The sequence below is a fragment of the Lontra canadensis genome, unplaced genomic scaffold, assembly GCF_010015895.1.
Source record: "Lontra canadensis isolate GAN:19392208 unplaced genomic scaffold, GSC_riverotter_1.0 scaffold56, whole genome shotgun sequence".
NCBI classification, from domain to species: domain Eukaryota; kingdom Metazoa; phylum Chordata; class Mammalia; order Carnivora; family Mustelidae; genus Lontra; species Lontra canadensis.
Window position 1 is genome coordinate 7,724,860 of NW_022631050.1, and position 21,016 is coordinate 7,745,875.

At 37.8% G+C, this 21,016-nt stretch overlaps 1 protein-coding gene across 2 annotated transcripts; it reads right to left on the minus strand.

Annotated features, from left to right (window-relative positions):
• Positions 1 to 467: 467 nt before the first annotated feature.
• Positions 468 to 19,978, minus strand: TRA2B (transformer 2 beta homolog). Of its 2 annotated transcripts, XM_032875580.1 has the most exons (9): positions 19,736 to 19,978; positions 7,881 to 8,014; positions 6,686 to 6,848; positions 5,179 to 5,367; positions 4,833 to 4,948; positions 3,760 to 3,843; positions 2,586 to 2,645; positions 1,952 to 2,025; positions 468 to 1,469 (listed from the first exon to the last, which is right to left on the minus strand). In XM_032875580.1, exons 1-9 carry the CDS (start codon positions 19,769 to 19,771, stop codon positions 1,459 to 1,461), a joined length of 867 nt encoding a protein of 288 aa, XP_032731471.1. In that variant the 5' UTR covers positions 19,772 to 19,978; the 3' UTR covers positions 468 to 1,458. The 2 variants fall into 2 exon arrangements, with proteins under 2 accessions (XP_032731471.1, XP_032731472.1); XM_032875581.1 differs by lacking the exon at positions 7,881 to 8,014 and having other exon boundaries at positions 19,736 to 19,938.
• Positions 19,979 to 21,016: the final 1,038 nt, after the last annotated feature.

Sequence of the window (21,016 nt, forward strand, 5' to 3'; positions counted from 1 at the left end):
GGCATCACCCATAGACTGGATGGAGATATGCCCACATCTGGATCCTGGCATTGCCATTTAATAGTTATTTAACTTCAGGTAAGGTGCATCTCATGGTTGCTACAGACTAAATGAACTAATATATATGAAGTGTTTTAAAAAATACCTAGGACATACTTAATGATTTTAATAAATTACTTGCCTACTGCATTTCCCCTTGAACTGGCCACCCCCAGGACAGGTGTGGAGACTAGACTCATGTATTGTAATATCATCCTAACGAAGACAATCAATCAAGTAACTAACTCCCCTCTTAAAGGTATTTTCCAGAACGTATAATTTAACTATTAAAAAAAAAAAAAAAAAAAGCAAAGAGAATACATTTCAGCCCAAGGGTTACCATACAAGGGACTAAAAACTATTTTAAAAAACCCTCTAAGTAACAAGGTTAAAACAAAATCTTCTAGGTCAACTGAGTTGTACCAGCCTTTTACTCTTTTCATTTGCATTTATTTAAACACAGTTCTCAAAACATTTGAGTGAAATTGGGCTTCCTTTGGTAAGCAAAGGACCTGAAAATATTTAAAAAATGAACAGGCAAGTCTTCAGTTCATCCACAATACAGGTGTAGTGCTCCCTTCTCTTTTCCCGAACTCTGAAGCACTCATTTTTTTTCCATAGTCTAAAAAGCTAGAAGAACAAGAGTACATTTGTGGTGGAATGTATTGTCACTTGCTGATAACTAGTTGAAATACCATTATCCCCTTGTAACAGCTTTAAGAAATAGCCTTTTAAAGGCATACATTGTGTACCTCTTTTCTTATTCCCTGCTTTATATGATACAGATTACATAAAGGCTGACAAATCCACATTTATATAAGCATTAAGCATTGGCTGTATTGAAAGTTCTTTAGTTCTAATACTAGCAGTACAGGGTTACAGAGCATAATTTTTAACACTTAGTTGCAGGTATATTAAGTAGAGTATGCTCACGGATTGGAGGAAAATGGGTATTTTAGTTTTGAAATTTACTACTGACAACCTAATCTGAACAGTTTTGCTAAGCATTGATGTTAGAAAGAAAAGTAAAAACCAAACTTTATTGTTGCTTTTTACCATTTGGTAGCATTTTACACACAGGCTTCGATCTTCAGAATACCCTGGATTCAGTAGAAAAACCTTTTAAATGAAGTTTTGTACAATAGAAACTTCTCAGCAGTCAAAATTTAGACTGTAAAAAAATACATGCAAAACATACTTTTCTGAAAACACTTAACTTTGAACAAAGCACCGAACTACACAAATGCAGAATGAAAACAGCATTTCAACTCCACCAAAAGTAGTCATCATAAAAGGTGTAAAAGTCACCTAACTTCACTAGGCACTGTTCACTTTTTAAACAGGAGACAATAAAAAATATTGTCCACAAACAATATCCCAACTCTAGGGTAGGCTTCAGAAAGTCTTCAACTTCATGCTTTAATAGCGACCTAGGAAGAAATAATAATCAGTCTTTCAGTATTGAAGCTTATTTATCAAGTATAATTTAAGGTTGAGATTTTTTTAGACTATTCCACCATTAGAAAATTCTATGCAGCAAATTCTCTCCTGAAATGGGTTACACTAGAAATCAAAGAACCAACACTGAATAGAAATAGCTAGGATGTATAACTCCACCCCCAAATAACTAAGGTTTAGTCACCCAAATGTTTCCAGGCTGTATAAAAACTGCAACCCGTCCTGAAAAAAAAGCTACAAATGGTGACCAGAATGCAGTATACATTTACTAATTAGCATTAAGAATAACATCCCAAGGATTGTTTTCATATACTACCTTGAACCCTACACACAAAAACTGAGGATGGGTGGGTGGATTATAATATATATAAAACTACCTGAATTAACCCGCTACCGTAGTTTGGTAACTTCAAACTATACTAATATATAAAGTCATATCAAGTTAAAAACTTACGAGGTGAGTATGATCGAGATCTAGAACGTGATCTGTATCCTCCACGACTATAGTAAGGAGAAGGTGACCGCCTTCTGTAAAGAAATGCCAAGACCATCTAAGACTCCATAGATTGAAGACTGACATATAAAGACTTCAATAGTCACAGTATTTCAAGTCTATGTGAGATAACAAAACCACTAATCCCAAGCACACCTTCATAAACTAACACCCAAAATAAATTTTACTAGTACTTCAACGACGTTTTATAAGACTGACTTGAATATTCACTTGCTTATTTAGATGCTCATTAAAAGCTAACAAAAATGCAGTAACACAAAAAAAATAGCTGTAAGGAATAAAGACTAAGATTATCGACGCTTAATCAGCAACCTTAACTTATACCATTGTTGCATATTAAGGTACTAAAGGGGGCCACTGAGTAATTACCTAGTATAAGCCCAATTTATTTCTGTAAACACACAAATGAAGCCATGTAAACACTATCATTGGTTTCAGTTATTTGATGGATTTCATGCAATCCAACTGTGTGATGCAACTTACAATAACTACCAAAATAATAGTAACCAAATGTCTTTAGGTGAGCCATTCTACTGTGTACTGGTGCAGATTTTAAAATCCTCTCCTGCCATACCTGTAAATCTGATCCCTGTCTTGAGCAGCTCTCCATCCTCCTCCTCCTCCACCTCCTCCTCTGTTAAGGCAGAAAAGCAACGCATATATTTTTTTAAGTTTTAAAAACAATGTATTATTTATGAATTAAAATTAGAACTCCCACAGAGAAGTGTAAGGTCATTTTTTTAAGTAAAGTGATTAAAGCACTAACTTTTGTCACCCTTTTTACACACTGGCATAGAGCTCTCTCTGGTGGCTAAAATGAGTAACAGAACCAATTACACTTCTGAAGTAAATGCTCAACTGAATTCAAATAAAACCTGAAAGTTTAATCTTCCCAGCCTCCACAGATTAATCCCTTAAAAGTGGCAATTAACACAAATGTTCTTTCAAACAAGGTTTTTGTTGGGGATAAAATCCTGGACCACAGTGTCAAAAGCAAGCTTTAAGGACTCACTTCCACAGGTAATAGCTGACAATCATCAACTTCTTTAAACATTCAAACAGTGTACACAAAACAGACACATCTCAATAAGGCACCAAAGGTAACTGTGTGGCCAATACTTATTATCACATGATTTACATTTTCATAAGACGTGGTCTAAATTACCTGCTGCAGCTAAAATAAAGAATTTTAATTTTATCTTCACAAGTATTTCTCGGTATGATAGTTATTTCCCTACTACTAATCTCTAAGGAAAAAAGGAATTTTTCTGTATTAAAAAAACCTCTAGCCATCCTGATACCAAATTACTACCCTTCAGCAATTATTTCTTTGGACTCTTCCCTATATCACCAGTGCATTATACATTTGAGACACCAAAAATGCTTTATAAAGCAATTACTTTAAAAATGCAGCTCATGGAACTTTTCTTAAAAAAACAAGCAACAAAAAAGTGAAAAAAGTATGGTCTATGTAATTTTGGTTCCACTGCCATGCTCAAAACCAGGGATTCCAGTTGGTTTACAGCTTGATATTAAAAAAGTAAAAACATTCATATTAAACTGACATAGAACCTTAAAATCTAATTTAAACTCTAGCCCTACATTTCTTAGTATAAAAAAGACTTTATTAAGCACTAAAAATTAGTGTTTTTATGGCACTTGGCTTAAATTATGTTGCAAATGATTCAGAAGAGAGGATACCTGCCTTCCATTTTTGGCTACTTAATCTCATACTATGGTTAACTTACCTGTACGATCTGCTGTAGTAGTCTCGATCATCATAGCCTCGATCATATCCTCTGTCATAGTAATCCCGACGGCGTGAGCTGCCACTATGAATAGTAATACGTCTTCATAAATATATTTCACCCAGTGAAATATATATTCAGAGTTTCTTCATTAATTACCACATGGCCTTCCTTTCCTATCTTTCTAGGTACAACTAAACAGGTACTGTTTAAAGCTGTTCAGACAACAGCAGAAGCATGGCTCATTTGGGTCCTGGGAGCGGAATTCTAAGAACATGACTAGGCAACTGCTTCAAGCATCTCTTTACTCTCTTCTGTTGGGCAAAAATAATATCTACTAATAACTCCCTAATTATTAATTCATAGGCCTTTTCCAACAGAAAAGTTAACCAGAAAAGAATTATTATTATTTAAGATTTCACTAATTTGGGATAAACATTGTCCTTTCTCTGCTCCCTGTAACAATGTACATAAATACATTAAAAAAAAATCTTTTGGTTAAGGGACACACATTCTGCTAACTTGCTTTCAAAAGTCAATTGTTAAACCCACATATTTTCCTAGAAGAAGGGAAAATTAAATATTTGGAAGAAGGTGGTTTCAGGAGTGGGAAAATTTAAAGACTTGAACGCAGAGCTTTTGATCAATACAAACAGTGATGAGAATGACAACAAAGGAGAGAGGTACCCTATCATAGTTCAACGCAAAAACGGTCTTCCACTCTGCTTAATGAAAACAAAAATTTAAAAAAATGCAGAGTTTGTTATAAATCTTTTAACTATAATGGTTAAAATTCCATTATGATAAAAATGGTCTAATTAAGAACATTAGTTACCAAGCAAAGCCAGATATATGTTCTATAGGATATGCTGGGATGTCATCAGTGTGCAGCACATAATGCATGGTTTTCATCGAATATTTTGACTAGTCTTACCCAGTTAAAAAAAACCACAAAGGAAGAATGATTTGCACTGTGGCAAGACGGTGAAATATCAAAGATTCTCCCCTTGTACATGGTAGTTCTTAGAGAAACTGCATTCAGCCATAAATCTTTATTGTAAAAATAAACTTACTAGGTGGGTCTCCCCATGTAAATCCCTGGTGTTGGGGTATGTGGTCTTTTTGTTATAGAGAAATCAACTCTGATCCTACGTCCATCAAGTTCCATTCCATTGGCACGCTCTTTTGCCTTCGAAAGATAATACTACGTTATTATACACACTTGTGACAAAGCCACAAACTATCCAATATAAATAAGATATAAATATTTTTATAAATACTTACAAATAAGATAGTTTTAACTATAAATATATCCTATTTACAGTACAATAAAGCAAAAACTCCTTATCCAAGTTCATTAGTACTGGCGAGCCAACAACAGGACTATTAAAAAAAAAATACAGGTACACTTTTACTTACTTCCTTGGCATCATCTACATTTTCAAAATATACAAAGGCAAATCCTCTTGAACGTCTAGACTGCTGGTCATATACAATGGACACATCAGCAATGGGGCCATATTTAGAGAATACTTCTCTTAGATCTCTTTCTGTAGTGTACAAGCTCAATCCAAATACTCCAAGACAGCAGTTGGGATCAGGATTTGCCTAGAAATGCAAAAATAAATTTTAAACCTTAAAACATCATAAATCAAAGTTTAAAAAAAAAATTAGCATCACCCCAAATGTCACTAATTATGAAGTAGATTTAAAACCAAAAATTAAAATTTAAAATTGGTATTTCTTTTTAAAAAAAGATTTTATTGGGGTGCCTGGGTGGCTCAGTGGGTTAAAGCCTCTGCCTTCGGCTCAGGTCGTGATCCCAGGGTCCTGGGATCGAGCCTCACATCGGACTATCTGCTCAGCGGAGAGCCTGCTTCCCTTCCTCTCTGCCTGCCTCTCTGCCTACTTGTGATCTCTGTCAAATAAATAAAAAATCTTAAAAAAAAAAAGTTTTATTTGACAGAGACAGAGAGAGGGAACACAAGCGGGGGGAGCAGGAGAGGGAGAAGCAGGCAGCTCGATGTGGGCCTTGATCCCAGGACCCTGGGATCATGACCTGAGAGCTGAAGGCAGCCTTTTAACGACTGAGCCACCCAGGTGCCCTAAAATTGGTTATGTTATGGCAATAGCTGCAAGCATTAAAAATGGGCAGAAAAGGGGCACCTAGGTGACTCAGTTAAGCATCAGTCTTGATTTTGACCCAGGTCATGATGTCAGGGTTGAGATCAAGCCCAACATCCAGCTCCACCCTGACCATGGAGCCTGACCCAAATTATCTCCCGCTTTAACAGCCTCCACCCCCCACCAAAGAAAATACTGAAAAGAGGATTTCAACCTCAGAATTTTGTGTGTGTGTGTGTGTGTGTGTGTGTTTGTGTAGGGGGGGAAGTAAGGACTCATGCTAGTGAATAACAAAACTGGTATTTTGGTGGGAAGATACTGGAGAGCAATTTGCCCAAGGTATTCACCTCCTAGGAATTTATTTTAGACATAAGAATAATGAGAGGTAGCATTACCTCTATAAGCCAGAGGGAAAAACCGTCTCAGGGAAGATAAGCCTTAATACCCAAAATAAACTCGCTTAAAATTAAACAGAAAAACCAAGAAGCATTCTAAAGAGTATTAAAGCTAATCCAGAAAACTTCAGTAACATTAGTATGGTACATATAGAATGTAATGTACAATGGGGATTTTTTTATTTTTGGATGAGCTGATATACCACTGTCACAGATTTTGCTTACATGTGATTGATAGCCCAAATGTAGACCATTACATTAACACCTTTTAAAGAGAATTACCTCAAAACACTAAAATGTCTCTAAAGAACTCATGTGCATACTGCTAAAGTCTACTGTCAAATGTATCAGTTCTAATTTCAAAAGGAGAGAGAGACATAATTCTTAAAACAATTTTTTCTTCTTACCCGATTCCCAACATGACGCCTGCGAGTGGACATGGGAGAGTGACTGTGGCTATGCCGTCTTCGATAATCTCGACTGTAAGACCTGCTACGGGATCGTCTATGGGAGCGAGACCGAGACCTTGATCTTGTGTAATGCCTTCGAGAACTTCTTCTGGATCTAGACCTGTAAGACAAAGGGTTTGGGGTTGTAACTAAATAACTGATTAATACAGTTTTCAATTCTTTTAGTCATCTAGAATTAAATTCCAAAAGACAGAACCCAATTCAGACATACATTAACATGAGATTGAGATTTTTCTTCTGTATCTACAATCATCTGAACTCTGCTATAAGAGCTCCAAACCACTATCAGCTCTCTTCCATTTCTTTAAATAAAGATCAAAATTAATGTACCTAAGATCAGGTAACACACTCAAAAATTTGGTAAACATAAAACATGCAGTACTTCATACTAGCTGGATTTGTGCCCACCTTTTCCCTCAGTGTACCATCCTCTAATTTTTCAGTCTCTCCCATTATGCCCACCATTCACTTAAGATAAAATCACCATCACCATAATCTTCTCCAACAGTGTTTTAAAACCAATCAATCGCTCTTAACTAGAGTGATAGGAGTTGTCATCTAAACCAGACAGGACACGTTGGAAGAGAGAAAAGAGGTGCAGTTTATTATGCCTGACAATAGGCATAAACTGGGGCTGTCCTCGGCATACAAGGACATATAGCGTACTCTTAACCAACATTTAAAAAAAAAAAAGGCACTGTGTTAAGGTATTATTTTATTTATACACACGTGTATATATTAGACTACACCTATTTATCAAGAATTGCAGTTATGAAAGCCAATGTTCTGCAGTCTATTTGTCATACTTAAACTCATAGCGAATCCTCACAATTCTGAAGAACTAGTACTATTACTAAACCGCCTTTTAAAGATAAGGAAGCTAAGGTAGAAAAAGGTTAAGTAATCTGCCCAAGCCAGAAAAAAAAGAGGTAAGATTTGAACCCTAATGCCAAAAGCCCAGGCTCTTAATCACTTAGTCTTCTGTCCCAGAACTTACATAAGTACATTGCTAGTACCAATATTAAATAAGCCAACAAATGATCTAACCCTCTCTATCTACCTAATTTACAAAGCACACACCAATTTCAAAGCTAAGAGTAACAGAAGAAAATCCCAAGACAGTCTTTCTTACCTAGATTCAGATCTGGACCTGGACTTTGATCTGGAACGCCTGGAATCTTCCTTGGAGCGAGACCTTGCTGGGGTATGCCTTGCAGATTTCCCAGATCCATGAGCACTTCCACTTCTGGAAGCAGAACGGGATTCCTACACGTAGATGTCAAAAGTTTAATTTGTATACTTTCTGGGCAACTTTAAAAACAAATAAGCTGCTGTGAGATAAATGGTGAGGGAAAGCAATCCCCTTCCAAGATAAGAAAACATAGGTAAGGGCAGGAACTGAATATACCTGGTATATTTACATTGCTCCAACTGACATAAGCCAATTAACTTCAACTTCCACCTTTTCTGGAGCTGGGATAAGAGTTAACTGATCCCACACTCTTCAGAAAGGGGTGCCAAAGCCAAGCAGTTAAGGGAACTGTCCAAGGATTGTGTTTTGGAACTGTTATTCCATAAAGACTAGGGTGAGAAAGAATCTTATTAACTATGACACCTATATCTTATACCTATGTATCAATCAAGCTGCCATCAACAAAATAAAATCCTACAAAAGTCATAAAACTTTTAAAATGCTTTTTCCCCCATAAGACCTCAACTTCTCAAGTTTTATTTATTTTTGAGTGGGAAAAAAGGCAAGGACAATCTGTTTCAAGTCTTAGAAAAAGGCAGAAACCTAGTGGAAAGCAAGGACCAGTCTGAAGGACACAAAACCCTATTCCATCTAACCATGGTGGGAGGCCCTAAGAATCTCAAAGCAACCAGATGGAACCACAGCAGAAAGGCAGTGAACTATGCAGAAAGAGGAGCTGAGAGAGTGTCAGAGATCTACAGCTTCCTGAGATAAATGGAGATGAACCAAGGCAAACTAATGGGGATCTAGGAATAAGAAGCCAGGTAAGTTACATAAAGGACCTATTAAAACCAGAACAGATTAAATCAAGGGCTCCTACCAAGGTCCGTGAGAGGGAATTCAGAATTGTATGAAAAACTGAAATCTTGGTACACACTATATAGCCACGGCTTTCCCAATCAAAACTAGACTACCTGATTAAGTGGCACAGAAAGGAAAATCTCTGAAGAAACCAGCAAAAGAATGGGGAAACGGTAACTGGCTCATCAGTGAGTCAAAACTTACAGTCAACTCATCAGCAAAAAAGACATACATATAAAGTAATGGAACAAAGAAATGTTCTGCCAAGGCACCAAAAACAGAAACAGTGGATTAAGAGAACAAACCCACTCAGTCTGACAGCAAACGTGTATCATCAAGCAAGACCACCTTATTTTAGGTTCCAACTTAAGGCAAATTAAAAGGTATCAAGTCTAGTGAGTCTTTCCACCCAAGGTAGAGCAGAACCAGCCAGACCCAAAAGGAAACAACACATTACCCTAAAGACCCAAAGTTAAAAGCTACTGGATAAAAGTGCCACTGGAGACCTCCCTGTGTGATACACTTTCAGAATATTCTGGCCATTCTTGGTAGAATAGGATTTTAAATTATAGCGGAAGCCTTTTTAGATTATGTTCTGTAAACTACAGCATAATGGGAGAGAATCTGGAAGATCATTTCTATGATGCTCAGGAAAAAAATGTATATGCAATACAGAAGAAACTCAAGTTTTAAGTTTAGAACAGGAAAGAAAAGAGTTACTCAGCCAGTAAAATGAGTTCTGGTCTCTAAGCCTGAAAGAACTCTAGAAACTTCCAATTAAGATTTCAGTTGTTGTAAAACATGGTGTAAAGGGACACGAAATATGATAGCCTCCTCTCCATCCCATGGACTGACTGTAAAAAGGTTCAAAGAAAAAGATGAACCCTTATTAGTGAGAACAGCTACCTTTAACAAAGAAGGGTTAAAGGATGTACTGCAGCTCTGGGGACCCCAATTAATCTCTTGGCATTCTCTGGCAAATATTCTGCACATTGACATTTAAAAACACAATCCACCTCCCTCTCCTTGGACAAAGAAGTTCTCAAAAAACAGGGGTGTGGTTTCCGACATTTTTACCACAGGCAAAAGCTAACCTAGAAAGAGAAAATAGAAAAAGCGACCCCAAAAGTTAACTGCCTTCATTTATTCCAATGTTAGAAAAGATTACTTCATGGAATTATTACAGCTTTTAATGGAAACCAAAGAAAACAATTTACTCTGAAAAGGAGAGCTAAATACTCTCACAATAACAACTCACAACAGAGTTAAAAGATTACCAATAAAGTATCATAGTTAACAAATCAGTCAGCCTAGGGATCGGAATATAAAGGAACAAAGTGTAGAAAGTCAAGGTGCCTCTTGCTTCATTGAACAGAAAAACCTTTTCCTAACCTGCTTCACCAGTCTCCCCACTGATAAGAGACTGCTTTTTAGCCTAGCAGATTAAGGGTCAAAGATATAGTATCTGTGAAATTATAAGACCTTCCTTTCAGCCTCTAAAACTAACAGGCTATATGCATATACATTTTGTGAGTAATCACTTCTTAGGCCAAGAATAGAGGAAACACCAGCCAGAATGCCAAGATTTTCCCTTTTACACTGTTGTTCGGTCAGGCTTAGGCTAACACCTGAACAATGCCTCCACTTCTTATCTTCCTAGTCAGGGATGTTTCCTCTAAAGAAGTTAAACTCCTTTTGCAGATATTTTGGCCACTAGCTAATTTGGAAATACATATTCAAGGAAATTTAGCCTGTCCAGAAGAAATGAGACCTAAAATTATTAGCCAAATCTAAATACAAAGTTAACTTTAAACATTAATCCACCAGCAAATCTATAAAACCAGCTGGGAAAGCCTCCACACAAAGAAAACTCAAAGTCCACTCTCAGGACTAAAAAATTTTGTGTGTGAATGCCTTAAAACCCTACCAGAAACACTATTCTGGACCTCAAAGAAAAGAATCATGAACTTAAAGTTAATATAAGTATCAAAGCCAAGAAATTCCCTGAATTTTTGCTCAGAGTATCAAGTTTTCGTAGATTGAGCTTAGTTATAATATTAACAATATACATCTTAAAAGGACCATGTCAGAAAAAAACCTCAAAGACTTTCAACAAAATAATCTTCACCTCCCCCTATTCCGAGAATGGCACTATCTTATAAAAAAACTTTCTGAAACAGATGAAGGAAGTGGAAATCATCTGGAACCATCAAATCACTAGGTTTCTCCTGTATTATTTTTAGCAACTAGATTTTGAACAGTGGCTCTTAACCACAGGTACGCAGTAAACCTACATAGCATTTAATAATACAAGTCCCTAAACTAGAGCTTATTTTAGTAACTCTGGTGTTGGTCTTCTACATTTCTTAGAAGCACCATACATATTTATGATGCCAATTAAGTCTCACTGATTTACTCAATTTCAGAGTTTTATGCTACCTGCCTATTTTTTTTGGCAAAAGCATCTCCTTGGAACCTTGTTTCTCTCATTTTCATTTCCACCTGCCTCAGGACAAGAGGCCTATCTCCCTCTTACCTCCCCAACAGCCAGGGTAGGGGTGAGAAGAGGCACTGTCAGACTCAAAGATACTGTGGCCAACAGGTCATTGGGGGGGTGGGGGGGTGGGACGGGACCCTGAAGGATGGGATGGTCCACCAGAATCAAGTGTTTAGTTTCACCACACATCTATCCAGCTTAGACCATATAATCATATCCATACTGCTTTACTTCCACTTAAGAGGTTTAACAGGTCTTTCCTCTTTTGGACCCCAAGGACCTTTTCAGGTCTCCTGATAGAAGAATCCACGGACTTGATGAGAAATAGAATATCCATTCACATCTCTCTTACCTCAGCTCTCTGCCTAATCTGTAAGTAATTCAGAATGCAAAATTAACATTAACTTAATGTTATTAGTTTATACATGGCAAAAAATTTTACAAACCAGTAACTGGGACAAAGCAAAAGCTGGAAACTACTATAAATGGGAATAATTTTCTTCTCCTTGCGAAACACAGAAATAATTATAAAAAGCACAAATCTCACATTGACAGTTGGCCCTAAAACTCCAGAGAACAGATCCTTCTAGAAATGTCATTTAAGCCACTTTTTCCAAGAGCTAGACAATCTAACAACTCTCAGAGTAAGTTTTTTTAAGTTGTCTTCATTTCAGGAACAAGTGGTACCTTTGGCTTTCCCGACAGAGGACAACTGTTGGTTACCTACCACTGGATATTATTCTGACCCGTGTACTTGTCCCATCCAACTGAAAGCAACATTACACTGATCATCTGATTCTTTTACTCGACTAAAACAAAACACACAGATGGGGAAATAACAATTTTCAGGATTTTTTTTCCCAGTAAGTACTGGGAGTGGGGAACCAGAATAAAGCTACTTTATAACCTATACCTCTCACATCACTCTAACAGTTAAGTGTTAATAGCAGAAAATGAGAAAAGGGAATAAAGCTGTTTTCTGAATAAAGCATCTACCACTACTGCCACTTTGAGTCAGAGATCCTGTTCACTTGTACTGACCCACCTCGTTCTAAGGCAAGCTGCTATTTAAAAAAAAAAAAAAACAATGATCCTAGTCATTCAGCTGGAAAAGGCATTGAACAGAAATGAATTAAGAATCACTTGTGAATTTAGAACCTGCATCCTAAAAGGTAGGGCCTAATTGGTCATAGCTTTCCACTATGCCATCTAGAAAAAGAATATTTTCATAAAGGCCAAAAGGAGCTAACTATCTAGCTCACTGGTTTGCTTCAATTTTGAGGGTTCGGTTCTGTAACTATCCCGAAGACATTCTTTAGGAAAACTATGACAAACACAGAAAACACTGTATTATACATTTCTCAGTATTGAAGGACAGGGGTCAGTGAATTTTAAGAGTCCAGGAGGTGCCACAAACCACCAATTCCAACTCTGGAGGACTCCCTCATACCCCAGGACCAGCAGAGTTAGATGAAAAAAATCTAGAGGGACAATATGAAGCCAACTGTTACCCATGCTGGAGAGCTCATTCCTGCCTCACATTTGACTACAAAGGGTTATTTTTTTAAATTGCATTTCAATCATTTGACTAAGAAGTTAAAATTAGAATTACCTAATTTAAACGTTTCCCCTGGAAGGCACTTCTTTGCCCTGTATATATTTTCTTCTATTAAACAAATAATGCATGCATGTTTAGCAAAATATACAGGGACACATAAACAGACTAGTAATTACTTAGCGTAGTGCTTTCTGATTCCAGATTACTTCTTATCTTAACTTCATTTTTATTTCTTTTCTTCATTCTTCCGTTTCAAATTCTGACTTCTTTCATCTTCCCCACTTCACACAAATTGCTCAATATTCTACAAGTGGGACTTCTGGTCTGATAATTAGCATGCATTCTTTCTTTTATTTTTTCAAATTTCAGCTTCACTTATTCCTGAGCTTCAAATACTCATTTATAAAACTTGTCAAATGACGACTTCCGCATTTTCCTTCTTCAACATTAACCTTAATAGAAAAAGAACAGGATGAAGATATTTTAAAACTCCAGGATAAAATCCAGTGCCAAAACTGAAACTAGAAAAAAAAAATCCCTTTTTTTGGACTTTAAAAAAACAAAAAAACAAAAAAACACAAAAAACCTACAATATGCAGCTCAAAAAACTCAAACTAGCTTCCTGTTGGTTCTAAAATACATAAAGTAATCAACCTCAACTGTCTACTTCAAATAGATTTATCATGCTTAAGTTAAATGCGAAGTGCGCAACTGAACATTTGCTGTTCATCCAACATTAAAAAACTTTAATTACATTTCACACTTCTTACTTATTGTATTCATCAAGAGAAAATATTAAGTGTCAAAAGCACATCTCTAGTCAAAAAGTGACACATTAATACAAAAGTGCAAGAAAGGAAAGCACGGACAATTCATTTGTACAATGATGACAGGCTCAGGGTTGGAGAGGCTTACGACTTGTGACTTGTCTACATTATAAAGTAAAGAAATATATTTAATGTCACAGTGAAGAAATGTAGTTAATGTCACACATTTTTGTACTGCATATTTAAAGAGCTCTGAGAAGACAATGTCAGGGAAAGCAGAAAATTTGGACTAAAGTGCTCAAAACCCACCCCCTAAGATAGCTGCTCTAGTGACATTTTAGAATTATGAATGGTCAACTACTAAATTTAGCACTAACATAATAAAAAGACAAAATCAGGTCAACCAACTACTACATCCAAGTAGCTATGAAGGAAAGCAGAACAAACTTGAATCCAACAGTGGTGTTTTCAAAGAATCTTTAAAATTCCCCCTCAATGAACAAAGTATTAAAATCTTCCTCAGTCCAAAGGAGAAATCCTACTTTTTAAGGTGGCAATATTGGGAGAAAATTATAGCTCACCTCCTGAAATTATTAAAAAACAACAACAACAAAAAAACAAAACTCAACATCACTTAACAGATCAATAAAGTATAATAGTGTCTGTTAAACACCCTGAACAAAATAGTCCTCACAAAACAGCCTCATTCTCCTTGTTATCCTGTACTTCACACCTTATGATCTTTCATTTGTCAAGTCAACAATTTCCTCTCTATTAGTTTTACTTTCTTTTGGGGTGACTGGTTTAAATGGTTCTTTAAAAAAGGGAAAAAAAAATAAGTCCTTATAACTCTAATTGGGTATAAAGACAACTATGGCTATCGTGGGAAGTGTTATGATGTCTTTCCTAAGAAAGCACAATTTTCAATCTAGTTTTTTTTTGGAAAGTCAATTGTTTATTTAATTCAGGAAAAATTTTAAATAGCTTTTTAAGGGAGTCACAGTAATTGATTTTCTTTTAATATCCATCACTAAAATGTAATGGGAAATGTTTGCTGGCAGCACAAATGTAATCGTGGAATCAGAATGCCCAAGCAGGTTTCCTCTTTACTGCCTCCTAAAGATAACATACAGATACAGGGCTTAGATGCAGAAGATACTAGAATGGAGGAGGCCAAAGCTCTAGCTATCAGAACTTTTCAATATGGACGCCTTCCTGCCTTTCTTTTATTACCCATTCCCAACCATCTTCCTCCTTTTATATTCAAAGATCAAAACATGTTGCTACATAATGTAAATATCAGGTTTATTTCAACTCAACTACTAAGCTCAAGTGGCCACTTTAATAAAACCAGATGACCAACTATTGGGCTAATGTTATTGTCCATTTGGTTAAGAGATCCTATTAGAAATAAGCAAAAAACTTCTCCCACCATCAACACAATTTTTGCTAAAAAAGCAAAACTAAACAAACAAAAAAAAACGATTCTAGGGATTATAGCTGGAATTCAAATAACATTAAAAACATGTACAAACTCCACAGGCTGCTGACAAGGTAGTATCTTAAAAACTGAAACAGGGCAAAGAAAAGTCTGTTGATACTGCTAGAAATATAAAGGTTAATGCTCACATCAACGGACTATTTTATTTTTCTGTGGTCAAAGTCTACTGGAAGATTGGGTGGAGAAAGATCTTCAAAAGATTTAAGAAAAATGCCTGGGGATGGGGCAGTGCCCCCTTCATCTGACTTGCCTCAATCAGTGGTAACACCATCTCTTGCAGACTCTGAAAAGGGGCCTCACACATGCTGAACTATCAGGCAATCCTGCATTGATCAAAGTAGCAATGTGAAAATAACCTCCACAACCTACCTAATTCAAAAAGATTTTGGGGAATTTGAAAAGTCCAATTGCTATAGTAAAACATTTTGGGGGGGGGGCGCGGCTTTCTTGAAAACAAGACGAAGTGACAATACCTAAAATTCAATGTAACCCATACCCCCCAAAACTAAATTGGGTAAAAACACTTATAATTTCCTAAACTTCAATCACCATCCCTTTTCAGAAAATAATTACGAATGAAAACAGATCAACGTTAAGACAGAATGCTAAGGCTCAAAATACAGAACTGTAGTTCTGTCCTTTTGGGTAAATATGAACTATGAAAAAGTTAGTTTTTATCACTTAGGTTTTGGGCTTTATTGGAGATAAGGGGGGAAAAGGTAAATGCTATAAACATTAACATCTCTCACCACCTGAATTCCTCTTTAATCTTTTGACAAAACCAGAGTACTTACCTTGTTATCACTTGTAATTTCAGTTTGAAAATGCCACCTTCTAGTTCCAGACAACATCAACATTAAAACATTCTTAGTTAAAATCAAGAAAAATATTCTTCAACCTGGTTTCTTCAAGAGACTTGTACCTAACCAGACTCAGTGAAACAGTGCAAACTATTTCCTCCCAATGGACATTAATTCAATCCTGTATTAAAGGAATTGGTACAATAGCCATAATTCTTTTGAAAGAAACAGATTGAGATGTTTCAGTTTTTGAAAATCAGAACCCAGAGTTAAGGGCTAAAAACAATACAGAAAGACAACCCAAGATTAAGCAGAAGAGAAAAACTGCAGAAATCTGAAAAGCAGTTTGATGGGATGGTATCCAGATGCTATTCATCTCCATAAAGAATAAGACTAAAGATAATATACCTATATTGCAAACATTTCTACAAAAACTATAACCCATATTCTACCAGAAAATTTTCTTTAATCCTAACTATAGGACAAAAATTAAAACCATCTGGTTCACACAGTAAGGTTTCCTTAGTTTCTGGATTCTCTAAGTATAGATGCATTTGCAGAATCTTAAAGAAATTACAATCAATTAGGAAAGTAGAATATTAAACAGGTGCCGAGACCAAACTTACACAAACATTGCATACTCTAAATATTATGACTATTAGTGGGCCTTAAAGATTTATTACCCCTCAACAGTACGATGGACCTCCAAACTTGCTACTTTTATCATATTCTTACTCCATTCAAATTGTGACACAGCTACTAATACTTCTTTTTGCAAAGGAGCTGGTCAACCTTTTCCCAAAAACTGTCAGCAATTTTTTGACAATACTGGAAGATAACTGAATTTGGAGATCGAAAGTATCTTTGCACCGGTTTGGCTACATCAAGAAAGTCGACTCTAAAGACAAATTTTTAATTTAAATCTATCAACTTTCACATGAAAAAACCCACAAATAAAGGTAAAAGCTACTCTACCGTAACTCAAAGTGTTACATGAAAGACAAAAATTCTAGAATATACCCTAAGTGTGCATTTAGAAGGAGATAAGGGGACACACTTAACCACAGTTCTAAGAGTCAATAATTCACTCTATCAGGATGATCAAACTGAGAACAATTTACTGCACACAAAACTACCGATCTGTTTAGGAAATGAACTTCTAAAGTCCAAATAAGGAAAAAATAACTCTGGAACTATCCTGGGCCTGTGGATACCGGAATATCTGGATCCTGGACAGCTAAATTAAGTGGGAGATGGGGTAGGTTTGCAAGTAGTTGGGATTCCAACCAAAATGAGGATATTTGTATTACAAGTGGTTACATTACCAGTACCAATTTGGCTTTTACTAATGATTCATATTAATAGTCTGAAGTGTTTGAATGCCCAGAGTGGATTTACTGTAATTTTCAGGCTCCAGAGAAGCTATTCATAACAGGCATGTCCAAGATTATTAGCCGGAATAAAACTTTTTCACTGCTTTCAGGCATTTTCAAAAGCAATTTAGCCAATCAGACCTGCCTGTTACCACACCTAGTCTTTTTTACGGCCTTATATCTAAACTGCTCTATTAAGCTTTAGGGTTTTGCCAGACGTTCTTCAGGAACCTCAACATGCTTTTTAAAAGGTTTCTTCTAACCTCTTCAGGCTTCAATACACCAAATGTGAAGCAATCTACATACAAAACAAAATGTCTAAACAACCTGCAAGTATTCCACTACGAAGTTTAGAAACACTTCCAGGATTCAAGACTTGTATGCAAGAAAAAAGTTAATTTCTAACATGCAGGTTGAAATTATTTTATAAGTTTCCTTCCGTAAGACGTCAGGGAATACCTATGTAAACAAGATTGTGGAAAAAACTAGGAAGTATGGTTCACTAGGAAAAACAAAGCAAAGCAAAGCAAAGCAAAACAAAACAAAACCCACAAACAATTCGAGAATGTCAAATAATTGGGATGATGTCCCTTGAGTGGTCTCAAGCCAGGAAAATACTTCCAACGATTACTTCCTCCCTTATGTAAAATATGCCGATTTATTTTTGGGCAATTTTTGTCTTCACAAGCACACCACTGGGGGTACAGCTCAGTGGTACAGCATTTGACTGCACAAGCACACCATTACAAGTACCTTATTCAGGTATATGCAACCCAGGGCTCTTCCACTCAGAAACCAGACATTTTGTATTCTCTCAACAGTCCAAAAAGCACTCAGTAATTGTTCAGAGAACGAAGACTTTAATTTATCCTTTGCTTTCTGGTACAAACACCAATGGTTCATTTCAATGGCACAGTCAACTGGCAGAATCAGAAATCACATCTTTAACAATTGGTGGGCTCAATCCAAACTTTCTTACCATAAGAAAGCAAGGGCTTAAAAATAAGGGTAGGTACATGCACCCGTGACGGTGTCATCAATCGCCTTACGTTTAAGTGTAAAAAGCCAATATTCCTCTGAACAGGTGAAGAAGCCTGGTTACTTTAGGCTAAATCAATGAGATTTGGCTCCACAGTTACACACTAAGTTCAACAACATGCCAGAAAATAAGAATTTCTTTTTTAAAATACCTTCCTAATAAAGGGCCCCACATCTGTTTCATAGGAGTCTGCTTGCTAATATATTTGAACAGATTTACCTGACGACCGCTTCTGAAATCTTAGGATCGGCAGCAGGACAAAGGGAAAACCTAACAGGTCAACTGTAAAAGAACCCTACTCATACCTATCAAGTTGAAAGATCGAGTTCTGATGCTTTTTATTAACCTCCTAAGAAATTCTTCATAACCTCCAAAAGGTGCAAGATTCTGACAAGCTTTGTATTTTTGCATCTTCATTAATACCCACAGGCTTGCAACCAGCTTTGCATCACGCTTTTTAAGCCCGAAACTGTCTTGTTTCTGCAACTTAATTACCCCCCACCGAACTCCGTATCTGGGTGGTGGAGACTCAGAATCTAAGTGTTACCAACACAAGCTGTGGTTCACAGAATTAGAATGCCTCATAACAAAGGAAATAACGGCGCCATAAACTGTTGCCCGCCAGTTTCTTCCACAGTCCCGTGGAAAATATCCACTCCATAAAACAAGAAAACCTCTGCGGCCTGGGGGTCTAGTCCACTGGACGCTCTGATAACTATTTTTCTTTTGAAAACGCTGTCGGTATTGAAGAAAAGCCCTCCATTTAGGCCCAACACAAAGCCCGCGCCAACCCCCTTTACAGCCGCCCAGAACTTGTCTACCTCGGATTAGTTTCCTCCACCCTCAAAGAGACCCCAAGAACACCTCAGATTCCGCCTTTCCGGAGTCTATAAAACGATCCTTTCTTAAACTAAACGCCGGAAAGAATCCCCCCCCCCCGCCCCGAGAAGGCTGCCTTTCTTTCTCCACCCCCACGCGGCCCTGTGAGGCGCGGGGCCGCCTTGACGCGCGGCTCCTCCGCCATTTTGTGCCTCTGGCAGCGCGCCCGGCCCGCCAGCCCAAGATGGCGGCAGCGAGGCTTCGCAGGAGAGCAACGGCGAAATGAGATACCGCTCCCCTCCCCCAACACCAAGGGGACGCAGCGGCCATTTTTAATCTTCCCCCTCTTCTAACGGAAAAAAACCGCCGTCTCGGGTAGAGGGCCACATAAACCCTCCGGTGTCCTACTTAACGACCAAAATCACTCTCCGCGAACGCTTTTAAAGCCAACCCCTCCCATGCTTTCCAGATTCAGACTTCAGAGGCTAAATCGCTCCTGTTTCCAGGTCTGAGGCCGACGGGCCTGGGAAGAGATGCAAGCTGGAACCACACAGCCGCCCCCTGCACCACCTCTACGTACCCGCTCGCCGTAGTTCTGCTCGCCGCTGTCGCTCATGACTCCTAGCTGCTGTCGCCGCTCGACGTGCTTCAATCGAAGCTGCCAACTTCTTGCGCCTTCTATAGGGAGGCTCCGCCGCAGCCTCTCAGAACGCACACGTTCCCGAGCCGCTGAGTACCGAAGCGCTCCGCACCGCCTCCGCACGGGCTCTAAGTCGGCCGGACGTGACGCGGCGCTCCTTAACCTGGCCCCTCCCCCTTTCAGAACGCGCGCTTTTTTGGCTCCGCCCCTCCGCGCTCGGCCTCCCCTTTCTAGCCTTGGCGCTTCCGGAACCGGACGTGACGTAAGGCCCGCAGCTCGCTGGGCCCTACCCACCATCTCTGGATCTCAGTGAGGCGGGAAAGTCAGCGTGCTGGACCCGACCTGCTTCTGTGGTTGGTGGTCGCCAAGAGGTGTAGTGATGTCACCGGTCACACCCGAATCAATTCTGGAGCTTTTCAGGGAAACCGCCCTGGCGGTGGGAGGGAAGAGCCCTTTTCTCCATTCCGTGATTCCTTTCTTCTGCTTTATTAATTTTTGTTTTTTTTGTGCCTTTTTGGTTGGAGAGGGCGGATATCCTATACTGGGTCTCATGCTCCACTTTGAGCTTATTTAACTTCAATTCTGGATGCTTCCTTCCTGAAAAAAACCGTTTGCGCACCTATAAAGTGTCCAAGCACTCTTGTCAGTTCTTGCTGTGCTGAAATTTGACGCAATCTTTATTCTGAAAAAGTTAGTGGTCTTGTAAGGGAGAACCATTAAACACATGTATAAACTATGATTTTAAGTGCTAGAGGTGTCTACTATAATGATGTCACAGGTGGATGATTAATTCATTTATCACCCAACCACATGGTATATAGTGGGTTCTTGAACAACATGGGTTTGAACTGCTCTGGTTCACTTATACTTACTTTTTGTTTTTGTTTTTTGTTGTTTTGTTTTTTGATAAATACAGTACTTTGATAAGTACAGACCTTATCCTCAGCACTTGTCATTTCCCCACTGATTAAAAAAGAAGTATGGTACCCGGATGGTGAGGTTCTTTGGTACCTGTAAAGGGCCATTTGGTTTTTTAAAAACAGCTTTATTAAAATATAATTTACTTACCATGCAGTACTCCCATTTAAAGTGAACAATTCAAATGTTTTTTGTGGTATCTGCACAACTGTGTAAGCGTTACCACAATTTTAGAATAGTTTCATCACCCCTAAAAAGAAACCTGTCATTGTACATCACCCTCTCCATCCTCCTTCTACAATA

Coding starts and splice junctions, on each gene's coding strand:
- TRA2B (XM_032875580.1), bottom strand. CDS start 19,771: ATGAGCGACAGCGGCGAGCAGAACTACGGCGAGCGG. Junction 3,844..4,832: donor TACATGGGGAGACCCACCTA/GTAAGTTTATTT, acceptor TACTATTCATAG/TGGCAGCTCACGCCGTCGGG. Junction 2,646..3,759: donor TACTACAGCAGATCGTACAG/GTAAGTTAACCA, acceptor CTGCCTTAACAG/AGGAGGAGGTGGAGGAGGAG.